General features: G+C 38.1%; 1 protein-coding gene across 1 annotated transcript in view; it reads right to left on the bottom strand.

Moving 5' to 3' along the window:
• Positions 1 to 11,710: 11,710 nt before the first annotated feature.
• Positions 11,711 to 16,002, bottom strand: part of prpf6 (PRP6 pre-mRNA processing factor 6 homolog (S. cerevisiae)) — a 51,879-nt gene continuing 47,587 nt past the window's right edge. Inside the window, exons 19-21 of the mRNA XM_072556656.1 lie at positions 15,832 to 15,946; positions 13,696 to 13,822; positions 11,711 to 12,397 (exon numbers count right to left, since the gene is read on the bottom strand). Coding sequence (XP_072412757.1) covers positions 12,245 to 12,397; positions 13,696 to 13,822; positions 15,832 to 15,946 — 395 coding nt within the window. The 3' untranslated portion in view covers positions 11,711 to 12,244. The remainder of the gene's footprint in view (positions 12,398 to 13,695; positions 13,823 to 15,831; positions 15,947 to 16,002) is intronic.

Consider the following 16,002-nt stretch of genomic DNA (forward strand, 5'->3'; position numbering starts at 1 on the left):
AATGAATGGTAAGACACCAGAAAGCTCAGAAAAACAGATGGACTGTGGGGTGCTTGTCCACAAATCTCTGACAGAGGCAGAACAGGTTAATAGGGTAGTTAAAAAGACATATGGAACACTTGTCTTTATCAATCAAGGCACAGATTATAAGAGCAGGGAGGTTATACTGGAGCTATACTGAATGTTTGGTTAGGCCAGAGCTGAAGGACTGAATGTGGTTCTGGTTAATATGGACGAAAGGATGGGATTATGCTGGAGGGAGTGCAGAGGAAATTCACAATGTCTGGCATGGAGTGCATTAGCTATGGAGGCAGAATTGACAAGCTCAGGTAGTTTCCTTTGGAACAGAGAAGGTCAAGTGATAATGGTGTATGAGAATATGAGGGACATTTGACAGGATGGATGAAAAGCAGCTGTTCCCCTTAGTTGAAGGATTCGTAACAGGGGTGCACACTTTTAAAGTAGAAGGCAGGAGGTTTAGATGAAATTTGAGGAAAGGTTTTTTCCACCCAGAGGGTGGTGAGAGCCTGGAATGTATTACCTGGAGGATAATTGAGACAGGTAAATTCAACCCTTTCAAAAAAAGTACTTGGATGTGCACTTGACGTGTAATAACATTTGAGGCACTACCTTAAATGGGAAAGTGGCACAACTGTTCTTTTAGCATAGTTTTGGTGGTATAGACTTAATGGGCCAAAGGGAGAAAGTGAGGACTGCAGATGCTGGAGATCAGAGCTTAAAAATGTGTTGCTGGAAAAGCGCAGCAGGTCAGGCAGCATCAAAGGAACAGGAGAATCGACATTTCGGGCATAAGCCCTTCTTCAGGCTTATGCCCGAAATGTCAATTCTCCTGTTCCTTTGATGCTACCTGACCTGCTGCGCTTTTCCAGCAACACATTTTTAAGCTCTTCATGGGCCAAAGGGCTTCATTTGGACTGGGTGTTTCTATAATTCACATCACAAGGTAATTTCTTCTTGGACATACTTTTTTTCTGTAACTTTCTCAAGTATTTATTTGGTAAGATGATGGACAATTTTTCAATTTATGGCCAGAAAGAAGAAATAAATGTTAGTTCAACAAATTCTGTTAGATATTATATTCAGATGACTGGAATGATCTCCAATTCTTAATTATAAAACTTGAGGCAGTAGTTAATCACATAACTTAGTTTGCCATATGCCCTCAAAATTAAGAACTCAATATTAATTAAACCTATGAGGTGTAATCACAAAAGCTCTAACACTTTACTGAATTATTACAGAAGCTTTCCATATAGTTGTATTCTGGTAAATAAAATTAATATTGTACACCAAGTTAACATTTTCAAGTTATATTTGGAAAACAGTGACGAGCAACATGCTTTATAGTGAGGTCGATATGCTAGAAAGGGAATACAGCACTGCATTTGCAGATGTGCATCTGTTGTGGTGTGTTGCAGATCATTCAGGGAGTCCAAGTTGTGGTGGCAACATGCACTTTTACATGCATGTTGCAGTCTGACTGTATACATACATATGCATTGTTGGAATCCCTAGTTGGAACTGAGTTTGTTCAGCAACTGTTCTAAGATTGTCAAAATAAATATATTTCAACACCTTTTATTTTATTGTCTGGTTCGAAATCAAATTCTGACTGCCAGGAAAATGTAATGCACATGTGCACTTAAGCAAAAATTAACGGGTAACCGTTATGTGTACACCAGTAAAGTTTAAATGCTGATTTGCAGCAGTACAAAATTAGCAGAATGTCTGGACCCCAAAATGTATCTTTAGAGATGTCAGAATGGAATTACACCCTTTTGAAAGGGAGATTTCCATTGATATTCTTTGAAGGCAGCTTTAGAGATCAGATAAAACAAAATCTTGAATAAACGAAGGTTGAGGCTCATGATCAGAAGCCAATATCATCTGCCTTTAATTTTATGTTGCTGTGCTATTAGTTGTTGGCAGCGCGCCTTCTTAGTTCAGCTTTTTAACTGGAAAGATCGCTCTTTCTTTCCCAAAACTAATGTGATTTACATTAATTCTAGTGCAAATGCAAACCTAAAATTGTAATGCATTGGTTGAGACATACAGTAGCTCACAGATCCAATGATCAATAAAGAATACATATACAAGCGAATTACATCTTTCCAAAGCAGGAACTCAACTTCTAAAAGTAAAATTAGGCAGAAAGTCAACTTTCTTTGCTTACCATTTAGCATGGTATACTGAATAATCCACAATACTGTAAATCGATGGTCAAGGAGTAATTACTGATCATTGTCAAGCTTCTCTGATGCAGAAGTTTCACTTCCACACCTCCATGTCCCTTTTTCCCCCAAACAAACATGCAATTGTGCAGATCATTTATACAGTGATTAATCCTCTTTAGTTAACTTCATGTTGAACCAGCCTTGATCGCTGTTACGCATTAAATGCCATGACCAGAGAGACAGAATTCTCTGCTTACCCTCGATTTCATTCAGCTCAAGCTTAATTAACTTCAACAAACTTCCGTGACCAGTTGCCAGACTTTCACTTTCGTCAAACAAAAAAAACTTGGTATCAGATTCTTCAACAATTCCTTGGCAAGCATTTGGAATAGTTTATCTGCACTACAAAACTTTCAGTCGCTGGTATATTAAACACTGCCTGTGCTAATAGGCTTGATATTTTGTCCATTAACTAAGCAACACAAACTCCATGATTTTAAAAATTCTAAGAACTGAAAATAACAAGGTTAGATCAAACTTGCAAAAATGACAGTTAAGCATCCAAATGAAGATGCTCTGCATCTTTTACAATGATGTTTGAGAAAAAATGTATCTAACAATAAATTATATTTGAATTATTTTATAAAATGATTAAAACCTAAGGAGCAATTTATACAATGAGAAGCTAAAATGAACATGAGTATAGCAAGGATCACAGATTTTACAAGTAATGTGTGCAAATCACTTATGGCTCAGATGGCCAATTTAAACCAGCTTCATTGGTTTTGATATTAAGTTGAAGCCATATGAAAACCTGATACTACAATGTGGGATTGTGACACTTGGAATACCTGCACACAAAGACAAAGCCTACTATTTAAAGCTCATTTTTTATTATAGCTGTACTGGTAATAACAGAGAATTGGACTCAGAAAAGGTAAAAATTGGAAACTTCATATTCCCAGAAACTTGATATTCAGCAAAAGTAGGGGATTAGATTACTTACAGTGTGGAAACAGCCCCTTCGGCCCAACAAGTCCACACCGAAGCGCAACACACCCAGACCCATTCCCCTACATATACCCCTTCAGCTAACACTACAGGCAATTTAGCTTGGCCAATTCACCTCACCTGCACGTTTGGACTGTGGGAGGAAACCGGGGCACCCGGAGGAAACCCACGCAGACACGGGGAGAATGTGCAAACTTCACACAGTCAGTCGCCTGAGGCAGGAATTGAACCCAGGTCTCTGGCGCTGTGAGGCAGCAGTGCTAACCACTGTGCCACTCTGCCACCCACATGTGTAAATTGAAGTGATAGATTGGCAGTATTGATCAAAAACTATTTTACCACAGGAGCGAGATGATATAATTGAATGATCAAGGAAAAAAAAACTATTTAATTGGAATTCAGGGACAATAATTTGTTCCTTAATCCCATTTAATTTAAAAAGTAGAACCTTGAAAAGAAAGGTATCTCTTGTTCAGTCTCCATGCTATATGTGAAAAGAACTAGAACAAGATAGTTTTAGGCTATGGGTAGCAATAAGATGCAGGAGCATTCAGATTCCTGTGACTTTGGGACCAGCTCTGTCATAGATAGATGGATGGGTTACAGTTAAACAGATTGGAGATTTATAACCTTACAGGCAGATCAATAACTGCTAAAGTGGAGAGGTTAAACTAATCTGGCAGAGAGTTGGGCATCAACATGTGTAATGAAAATGTTGAAACTAGGTGCAGAGAGGACTGGGTAAGATAGAATTATAAATATTACAAAATTTGATAGACTAAATTTGGGGTGCATCAAGAATGATAGGTGCAGAATAGATTGACCAGTATTGTACCGGGGTCAGAAACTACAGCTACACAGAAAATCTTGAATTGGGGTGATTGACCACCTTGGATCAGAGAAGGTTTAACAGATAATTTATCGAGTTATTCATGATCATGAACCTTTTTTTTAAAAGAATAGAAAGGGAGAAACTGTTTCTAGTAGCGCAAGAGTCCATAACTAGGGAACATTGCTGTTGTGTGATTTCTAAAAGAACTAGAGGATGCCTGTTTTCACGTAGCAGGTTGTGAATAAAAATACACTGCCTGAGAGGGAGGGGAAGCAGACTCAATACTAAATCTCAAAAGGGAATTGGATAACAAAATCCTTGACACTTTGTAAATAGAACTTTAGAAATGGAACAGTGGAGTGACATATTTGGATAACTCCAAGCCAACACTCTATCTATACGATAATGTCCTATGTTTTCTGAAAAGACACTGCTTCTATGCACCTTTGGAAAAAATATTCATTGCCATTCAAAATGATCAAAGCGGAATTAACAAAAGCCAAATCTTCCAAGTTTAACTGCTTTTATACTGTCAAACTCCTCTTAAATTGGTGGTAAAAGCAAGAATGTGGAACAATTAACAATTAACAAGGGCAGATATTGCAAATTTGCTGCCCAATTGATGTATTTATTAATTCATGGCATATGGGCATGCTGGCTGTTCCAGCCTTTACTGCCCAGTCCGAATTGAGGAGGTGGTGGTGATGAGCTGACTTCATGAACCGTTGTTGTCCATTAGCCATCAGTACATCACAATGCTGTTCATGAGGGAATTCCAGAATTTTGACCTTGCAATTGATACTGAAAGAAAAGTAATGCATTTCCAAGTTGGGATGATGAATTGCATGGTGGACAATTTGAGGGCAGTGATACTCTCATATGTGAGCTGCCCTTATCCTTCTAGATGTCAGTTGTCATGCATTTGGAATATGCTCAAGCTGTATGTTTGCACCAGCAGTGGAAAAGCAATGGCATAGCAATATATTGTTTTGCATGAAAAAATGACAAAGGTTTGTCACCTGTAGCACAAATCAATTGGAGCAAGTTATGCAAATAATAGTGCTGAATAGGATGAGAATCTCACTCAGACGAGATGGCAAATTTCAGAATGAATACACAGCTGTAATCTTGTGTGGAGCTATTGCTTTGATTCAGTTGCAAACACATGAGCTCCATACACATTTTCACAATTGTTTTACGTTACATTGCCAATTTTACATAATTATACATGGTAATAATGTGAGGTGTTGGAAGTGTACTTCAAAGAACCAATGAAGAATTAGTTTACTTGACTTTAAAAGAACTGCAGACTTGCTCACAAAAAGCTATCATTCAATTCCCAGACCAAAGAGCTGCGGGGCAGGGCGAGGCGAGGGGGGTGGGAATGCTGGATTTTACAAGGGCTGTTATTTCACAACCTAACAGACAATAATGAAACACAATTCCTATTTGCTTATGATAGCCATGATACTCCTGTAGTGACTTGCTCTCTAATGTATATCATGAGTTCAGGTGGAACATCACTTAATGCAAGTGCTTTAATGCCACAAAGGAGTCTGGTTCACTTACACAGAGATACGGAATACTGATTCTACACAAGGTTTTTGAAATCATTTGCTGACACCAGCTGTCTTCCCCCATGGCAATAATATTCCAATCTCAATCCCAAGCTGTGGAGTCACTGCTGGTGATTGTACAAACTAATGGTAGACTGAGAACCCATTGGAAATGTTTTCTGCAGTGTAACAATATCCATATTCCAGCACTATTCATATTAACTACTAAGAGTATTCTACACATGTAGGCTGCATAGGTAAGTTAATTTTTTAAGGGCTCTGAAAAAGTAATGATTTGTCCAGGAGCAAACATGCAAATAGTCATGTTTTACTGCAGCTTCTTTTCAGTATTGTGGTTTAGGGTTATATTCTGATCCCAGCTGATATACTTCCTAGACAAGCCAGAATGCAATCTGAAATCTGGCTTCAGAGATCATAGTTTTGTTTTGTTTCTAACTAGGTATTCTCTTCCTGAGATGTTGCCAGTTTGGTTTTAACAATGAAGCAGCTGTTATTTCACACAGGAAACAAAAATAGAATTGAATAAACCCAAACTATTTACACAAGTTTAAACATTTTGAAAGACAAAGTAAAACAGAATTCCATTAATTCTCAAAGCACTTCTTTACAGATCCTAAAAATATCCTTGTACAAAACTGACACCAGAGAAAAAATTGTATCCACTAACATTTCAATGGATTTAACTGTGTAATTTCAATTCTCAGTCTGGGAAATTTGATAGTTTTTTTCTGGTATCTTTCATACACCTGAATTCAAATGTTCTCAGCCTCAAATAATCTCGTCAGGGTCTTTTTCAAACACTTTTAGTCTGGAACTAATACAAAACGTTAAGGTCATCTATCTTTATTGTCTTTTCCCTTTCTTGGGAATTTGCTTTATATGTCTACATCCAAGGATTTATGCAGAACTGCCCCAAACTGAAACTAAATAAAAATCCTTTATTTCAGGCTCTGGCTATTTTCATGAGCTTAAAAAAGTCCAGAACTTTCCAGCATAACTCCCGACACACGCATATTTACCTTGCTTAGTTGGAAACTCTCCTAATGTACACAAAAAAGCAATTTGTTCTGAACGTTACCTCCCTATCAAGTTGTTTAAAAACAAATCACCATGGCTATGGAAATATTTACTAGGTAATAATCAAATTCTACAGATACAGAAAAATCCATGTCATTAATTCAAACATTCAAACTTAAAAACGTTATTTTACAATATTTTCTTAGAATCCCAACAGTGGATAAGCAGACCGTTCAGCCAATCAGGTCTACTCTGACTCTCACGCATCTCTCCCAGACCCAACTTCCTACCCTATACTTGTAACCCTGCTAACCCATCTACCCTGCACACTCTTGGACATTATGGGCGACTTAGCAAGGCCAACTTACCTAATCTGCATATCTTTAGACTGTGGGAGGAAACCGGAGCACCCAGAGGAAATCCATGCAGAGGGAAAATGTGCAAACTCCACACAGTTGCCTGAGGGTGGAATCAAACCTGGTCCATGGCACTGTGAGGCAACAGTACTAACCACTGAGCCACCATGCTGCCCTAACTCCGATTCCCTAGCTGGGAAACTAACCCACGTGGCGGCAGTGAGAGCACCAAATCCTAACCACTAGACCACCAGGAAAGGTCTAAAATATATACGAATTACATTCTACATCACAGTTACAGCAGGGTGAATTGAATCTAGTGATTTCCAAATGATCTGATATCAGAGTTAGCTATCACCCCTTATATATTGGATTTATACAGATTTAATCACCTTTAGATACTTTAGTCATGTTCAGCCTCTAGCAATCCTAATGAACATCATAGTTATCTAAACACATCTTTTGTGACTGATGTTCAGTTTCTGAAGATAACTCCACTTTCTTTTCACAGATGCTTCCAGACTTGCTGAGTTTCTCTTGCAATTTCTGTTTTTGTTTCCACAGTCTTTTGCTTTAAGAGAACTCTGGAGTTGTTAGTGGGTCAATAGAAATTCAGTGTTTGAAACCAGTAGTGAAGAATCCATATGATATCACTGTTAAAGCACATTGGCCCTAGATCATCAATGCAAAAGAGTCAGGGCTAGCAAGGGCTCTCGGGAGCCATAAGACATAGGAGTTCAAAGTTTGGGAGAAGATTTGTAGCTCGGGTGCTCGTTGTTGTGGTTCTGTTCGCCGAGCTGGGAATTTGTCTTGCAAACGTTTCGTCTCCTGTCTAGGTGACATCCTCAGTGCTTGGGAGCCTCCTGTGAAGCGCTTCTGTGCTGAACAGCACAGAAGTGCTTCACAGGAGGCTCCCAAGCACTGAGGGTGTCACCTAGACGGGAGACGAAACTTTTGCAAGACAAATTCCCAGCTCGGCGAACAGAACCACAACATAGGAGTGGAAGTAAGGCCATTCAGCCCATCGAGTCCACTCCGCCATTCAATCATGGCTGATGGGCATTTCAACTCTACTTACTCGCATTCTCCCCGTAGCCCTTAATTCCTTGTGACATCAAGAATTTATCAATCTCTGCCTTGAAGACATTTAGCGTCCCAGCCTCCACTGCACTTTGCGGCAATGAATTCCACAGGCCCACCACTCTCTGGCTGAAGAAATGTCTCCGCATTTCTGTTCTGAATTTAGCCCCTCTAATTCTAAGGCTGCGTCTACGGGTCCTAGTCTCCTTGCCTAACGGAAACAATTTCCTAGCATCCACCCTCTCCAAGCCATTGCTCTGCGGAGCAATTCCCAGAGAAAAATGGAGGACTGGGTGCCTGGAGTAATATGGAGCCAGAGAGATGCAATGTCTGGGATGGGTCAGATTTGCTAGGTGGATATGGTAGCAACTGGAACTATGCATGTAGGTACCTTTTACTTAGGGAAGTTACCTATTTTCTTTGTTTCCAAATGCAGCCCCTGAGGCAATAATTTGTCTCAAAGCAGCCATCAGCAGCCTCAAGCAGGTGTTAAACTTTTTAATATGCATGTGCAATGCATCTATCCCCTGTTGCAGGCATGGATAAAGGATGTTTCCTCTTCACTCTTACACAATATGCCAGACAATGCAGTTCCAGCCAGCTGTTTTGGAACTGTGTGTCTTATATGGTTGTGTTTTTGATTTGAGTCTACCATATACTGCAGAATTTAGCACATAGAGTAGTCATGACAAGGTGGCAGGTTGACTTTCCTTAACCATAGTAAATTAATTAAGAATTTTTAATGCAATAAGTAATAGCTTTCATGGGTTTTTTTTGGGTACTACCCCAGACGTATTACACAACTGCCATTGTCACCTTGAACTCTCAAATACTTTATTATTAATTTCATACCTTATGCCATTGTTTAGGATAGTGCTTGGACTATGAAATAGAAATAATTGTTAATATTGACTTTCTAGTATACAATCCCTGTAACCAACATAGCAACCATATAACTGACAAAAAGTCACCCACGCTAAGCTTATCGAATTAAGGCAACTTCATTAAAATACTGTTCTAAGTCTACATTTCACAACTGTAATCATGGCTATGGCTTGCTTCAGGACATATTCCCTTTAAGTTGCAAATCATCATTACAGCCTTATTCTTCAACTCAGAAACATCAATTATATCCAAGTTTCTGACTCAAGGTTACAATATGTGCATCAATCACCAATTAAATATAAATGGCACTTTACTATAGCTGGACAACTCAAAGAAAGACATGAGTAGTTAATTGCTCTACTGTGTCTGTGGGTGGAGAGAAAGAGAGCGGGGTGGGGAGAGAAAGAGAGCGGGGTGGGGAGAGAAAGAGGGGGGAGTGTGGAGAGACGAGCCACACACAGGCTTGTTATGCTTTAAGTACAAAGGTGCTGGCTGATTTAAATACTGACATACACAGGGGAGAACACTGCGATGCAATTTATTAACAATGACCTTTGTTCGTACCAATTCACACTACACCTAGGAGAGAATGCTCCTGAGCTTTGTGAAGACTGTTCCATTTACATTTCTACACTCATCTTTTGTATCTTGTCCAATTACCATAGGATATTGTTACTTAATTGTGCCTGTCCATCAGTTTCCCTTTTGTTCCTTTCTCCTTGCCCCCTTTTCCTGTCTCTGCACGTCATTTTTCTTTCTTTTAGTTCTAAAGGTCAAATGTCTACTGTTTCTTTCCAAGCGCTGCTTGACTTAGCACTGTTTTTATTTCTCAAGGGTTTGTTGCTTGTCATTGCTCCTGAAAGCTTATTGTAATTGCCTGAAGCAATGATTGCTGCAGTGTTCCTACAATTTCCCCACACTTAAGATTGTTGGAATAATAGTTCTATTGCAGATCATGTTCGACAATAAGTGTCTCTAATGCTAAAGAAATTGCCCAAATATTGAAACATTTGCAACAATACCCCAGATGCTGCTAAACTGACAAATTGTAATGACAGCCCCATGTAAATTGCCCAGTAATAGAAGCAAGATTTGATCCCGAAATGGTGCTGCCCAAAAGATACTTTGAATTACTGCGTTGTATTCTTAGTAGTAGTAAATCATTATTAGCAATTTTTAAAATAAAAATTATTACCCACCCCCCCCTCCCTTTTTTGCTTTTCCGTTATCAGAATCCAATCATTCACTTTTTGGAGCTCATTTGACTAATTTATTCAGCTTCACCGTTTCATTCTCAATTCTCATTAAGGAAGTAAACCGTGAGCCTCTTCTGCCCTCATCCAAATTCCCAGCAAATTATCCTTGTATACAAATATGCAGGAAAAAAACAGGTAAACACAGCATGATGCCTCAAATCTGGCATAATTTAATATATTTACAGGAAGTGGTAGCAAAAGGTACACACGACTTTCGGACTTCAGTATTTCGAGATGCTGGTGTTGGTACCCTATCGGTTGCAGCTCATGTCTGTCTCCTGAGGAGGTCATTACGGTTCCTTGCTGTGGTACGTCGGAACTGGCGGTCGATAAGTTGGGCATCATACCCCACAGACAAAGACCCACATGCGCACACACATTTTGTGGGGTGACCTTGTACTTGCAGGGTTACATTGTGCTTTGCTCAAAAACTGCATGCATTCATGTAAAACTCCGTTATCTCACTTTTTAGATTAGAATCAATCTAAACATCATGGCATAGATAGAGAGCACAGGGGACTAACACCTTCAACATATTGTCTAGCTATTACCATTGTTAACAGCTAACCTGAGAATGCAACTTTTAAAAAAGGTTTTGGTGATTTACACATGAAAGAAATGAAACTATCATGGTATTCAAACGGATGAAAGACTTATCAATTTTTCAATGTATAACTTCAGTTACATCACACTGTAAATTTTTGCTATAAATTCTGTGTTAGGATTGAGCCCTCCACAATCACCTGATGAAGGAGCGATGCTCTGAAATCTAGTGTGCTTCCAATTAAACCTGTTGGACTATAACCTGGTGTTGTGTGATTTTTAGCTTCATACTTCAGGTTTGACATTTCTTTTCCCCTGGTGATTGATCTTTGAAGGAAATAATGGATTTAATTGTTTAGCCCAAATGCTTTTTAGATTGGTGTGCCTTGCCTACCGTTAAAACTGTTGTTTCCTTCACTTCCATTATAGAATCATGGAATCTCTACCATGCAGAAAGGCAGGCCCAGAGTCCATTCAGACCCAGTCCCCTACTCCATCCCTGCATTAACCATGGCTAACCTGCCTAGCCTACACATCCTTGGACACCATGGGGTAATTTTATATGGCCAATCCACCTAACGTAGAACATATTGCACATCTTTGGACTGTGGGAGGAACCGGAGACTGTTAAGTCTTCATTTGAGCAAATGAAGCAACTCATTCTAAAGCTGGCATTTTAAATTTTCTGCCAGTCTAGACATAGCGGTTTTCATAGCAAACACATGACATTGCTGCGTAACTTTTAAATTATTACTCCAATTTGCTAATTTTAGAGCAAATGTGCGTGCAGTGCCTACATATGGAAATAGGATTCAGTATTGCAAGTGGGCCATTTGATTCAGTCTTCATTCCAGATGGTTCTGCAACCACACACTGAGAAAACTAACTACTGTATGATTTTAGGAACGTAATTGCATATGGAAATGGAAATTATAAAAAGGAACATACAATGCTATCCTTAAATTCAAAACAATTTTACTCATTCAGGATAGCATAATTGAGACAAAGCCCATAACTCACAACACCATTTTCAATTTGAACTGTATTAAAAAGTATTCAGACTGAACAGACTTAAAAGTTCTTGTAGATTTAACATGGTAACTAAAACAACTTACTTGAACAACAAATCGTATTTCACATGTGATTTTTCTCCAGCCATTTATGCAAGTTTCCTGTACCCACAGAATCTACTTATTTAATATTTCCACCCTCCAGCAGTTAACAGTTATTATACTACATCTAGCATCTTCAGTTTTTAAAAAATATATTATCCATTGCTTAAAACTATGATGACACTATTTATTTCAAAATAGTATTGTACACAATAACAAATAGTTTCCCAGCAGAAAATTTTAGAAGTTGCATAAATTACATGTAACAAAATTACATGGGGAAAGGAAGACAGAGGAGATAACAGATTTCTGCAATGAAGGATTAAGCTATTCTATTAAAAAAAAGCAAATCTTTAGATACAATATCTTCAAACAAAATTTCAAAACGTATTTTTTATTTGAGCAGCTACAAGCATAAGAATCTCTCCAATTTTTCTTTGCCAGTTCTTAATGTCTTTTGACACTTCGCACCATAATTCTCCATGTCTTGGCTCTGCATTTTCACACCGCCTTTTCACATCCTCATGCTGTTCCTATAAGGGAGGATAAATTAAAATGAATTTGAAGTTTGATTAATTTTTTAAAAAAAATCTATGTAAACCTAATATTCAATGCTGTTCACTGTGAAGATTCAAGTAAATCCATATGCAGAAATTGTAAATTGTTCAGTCCATTTTTGAATTATTGAACAGTTCTGAAATGGCACTGACCTAGTTATCCTAAATTTAACAAAGACTTGCTAGCAGGTTGAGCACCTTCATCTTATAATTCAAAAATGTGTTTTGGCAACTTTAATACTTTTTTTTCAGAATCAGGATAGAGTATATGTTTAAAATTACAGATTAGTAAAAATAACATCCATTTGTTTTACTGTTATGTTTAAAGGTAAATGTTTAGCTTACAGTGTAATAAAGTTGCTTTAAAACTTTATACTAAATATTAACTTTTTAAATCTAGAAAAGCCATACTTGGTCCAAAATTATATTACTGTTAAATAAAATTAACAAAATATTGACGCAAACAACCAGAGGTATTGTAAAACCTCCTCTTAAAAGTTAGAAGATTTTTAGCTCACGCTTATTTGCTTATTCATTATTGAACATTTATGTGGTTAATGAATACTAATAACTCACTGGATATCTTACACTAGCTTTTTAATTTTGGTAATTCATTCCTTGAATTATAAGCACTCTTATTTATCTGCGATACAGAATTAATCTGCACCTTTTCAGCACCTGAGGATCATTCATTTTGCTATTAATCAGATTAACCCGCTCTCTTTTTACAACCTGTACTTAATGGTAGAAGTTTCAAAACCATTCTGGCTAGGTAATGGGCTATCGGAGCACTTATCTGGTTATACACTTTTCTAGTTATCCTACCCAATATGCACAATATATACACCATCTATGGCAACATCAACCACTTACCAACATGCACATGCATAGAAGGTATATTCAATAATCTATTTTCATTTGGGTAAGCCATAGTTTTTTATCAATGCAGGTTCACCATATTTCCTATGGATGATAAATCTATGGTAATGCGGAGCCAAAAGTTTGAGAATGAGCAATGAACCAACTTAGCAATATTCTCATCTCCCATTAATTTACTTCCACCATTCATGTAATAGACCATGCTTCAGACCAAAATGCTGGAAGTAACTAATTCCAGCAGATGGAGTTACATTTTCATCTGGCATATAGCAATATATCCTGACATTTGGCAGCTCCAAATTGGGAATAAAATCACAAATAAGAACCAAAACCAGGCTCTCAAAAATGACACTGAAATATAAATCTAGGTCTTTATTTAGAGAACATTTGGTTACCTCAGTGCCATGCTGTAGCTCAAATTTGTAGAACAGAGCCCAAGCATCTCCAAGATCAGGATCAATTTTGACAGTTCTGTGGAACCACTCTCTAGCCTTGGTTATTTTACGTTCACTCCAGAACAGTCTGAAATAGAAAAGAAATGCAATTTGAAGAACAAAGTACTGTTGCTATAAAGAGATGACTTGGCCTTTCTAGTTATCCCATTTTCTGACAATAGGCAGGAAATTAATAACTTTTTATTGAATGTGTACATGCAATAGGGTAACATTTTGTAGCTATAAACTGGAAACAGTTAACCCGACTTAGAAGAACAAAACAAATCACAAACATCAAGGAACACTGCTATTCATTTTGAAAATACTCCAACGCAGGGATTAATGCAATTTAATAGAATCAAATGATCTGAGAATTAATATTTTTGACACTACATGTGGAACTTAAAAGGGGTTCAGAAAAGATTTTTAAGGATATTGCCAAGGATTGTAGGTTCAAGCTATAGGGAGGCTGAATAAGCTGGGGCTGTTTTCTCTGCAGCTTTGGAGACTGAGGGATGACCTTAGAGGTTTATAAAATCATGAAGGGCTTGGATAGGGTAAATAGACAAGGATTTTTCACTGGGTTGGAGGGAGTCCAGAACTAGAGGGCATAAGTTTAGACTGGGCGGAGAAAGATTTAAAAGGGACCTAAGGGGCAACTTTTTCACGCAAAAGGTGGTGCATATATGGAATGAGCTGCCAGAGGAATTGGAGGAGACTGGTTCAATTACAACATTTAAAAGGCATCCAGATGGGTACATGAATACGAAGGATTTAAAAGGGATATGGGCCAAGTACTGACAAATGGGACTAGATTAGTTTAGGATATCTGGTCGGCATGGACGAGTTGGACCAAAGGGTCTATTTTCCGTTATGTACATCTCTATGACTCTTTGTTCTTATTCCTCTAATTATTAAAATGTTATTTTTTTAAAATAAAGAATTATACCAAAAGTATAATAGACAATCTAAACATAATACACTTAAATAGTAGCATAAATTTATCATTAAACTATTTCAATCTTTCTCTTTAGTAGCTCGCATTCACACTAGAACTGACATGTTTTAAACAGGAAATATTTTGTTAAATGCATTAAATGTTGAACTAATTTTGCTCTTTACACCCTACTAATCCTGGGTAGATTTGAACTGCACGTTTGGAGACTGTACAAATTTGACAGTGTGAAAATTTCAGACCCTCCTTCGTTTTTCACTGTACAGACCTCCACGTTCTACATGCAGCAGCTGGAACTGGATGTCAATACATCAGCACCAACGCTAATATTGAAACGTGCGGCCATGCAGTTGCTCAGAGGGCTCACGTCAGACTTATTGGCATGCCAACCCTTCCTGATATATTGATTTCCAGTTTTGCAAGTTGCTGATGCACAGACTGTGGAGGTCTGCACTAAAGAAATGAAAAACGAGGGAATGTAGGCTTGCATGCTCAGTGACTTCACAAATTTAGAGAGAATGCTGGTCTAAATACAGAATTACAGACAGAGCCATACAGATGTATGGCACAGAAACAGACCTTTCAATCCAACTCGTCCATGGCAAACAGATATCCTAAATTAATCTAGTCCCATTTGCCAGTACTTGGCCCATATCCCTCAACTTCCTATTCGTGTACCCAACCAGATGCCTTTTAAATCTGTAATTGTATCAGCCTCTACCACTTCCCCTGGCAGCTCATTCCATATATACACCATTTGCGTCACAAAAGGTGCCCCTTAGGTCACTTCAAAATTTTTCCACTCTCACCCTAAACCTATGCCCTCTCATTCTGGACTCCCCCACCCCAGGGAAAAGACCCTATCCATACACCTCATGATTTTGTAAACCTCTATGAGGTTACCCCTCAGCCTCCGAGAGTCTAAGGAAAACAGCCTGAGCCTATTTGATTCCACAGTGAAATGGACTTAATGTTCCTGCTCCAGAAACCATGCGCAATTTCAGTACTGCTTTAGATTTAGGCTGTTTATACATGAAGCGGTACTGAAGTGAATTAGTTTGCTTTGCTGCAATGTTATGACAATACAATGTTTCTACATATCATTACTACATTTAAGCAAAAGACTGGATGTAGCAACTTACTTTGCTACTGCGAGGAGGACATGAGGATCATGCTCGCATTTCTTCAGAGCATCTACACTCTTGGTCTTTCTTTGTGGTCTTGCTTCCAGGAAAACAGCTTCAGCCCAAAGAATACCTATAAATAAAACATTTCCAAAACATTCACTGGAACAATGTATTCATTATAAAAGA

The sequence above is a fragment of the Chiloscyllium punctatum genome, chromosome 37 (assembly GCF_047496795.1).
Source record: "Chiloscyllium punctatum isolate Juve2018m chromosome 37, sChiPun1.3, whole genome shotgun sequence".
NCBI classification, from domain to species: Eukaryota; Metazoa; Chordata; class Chondrichthyes; order Orectolobiformes; family Hemiscylliidae; genus Chiloscyllium; species Chiloscyllium punctatum.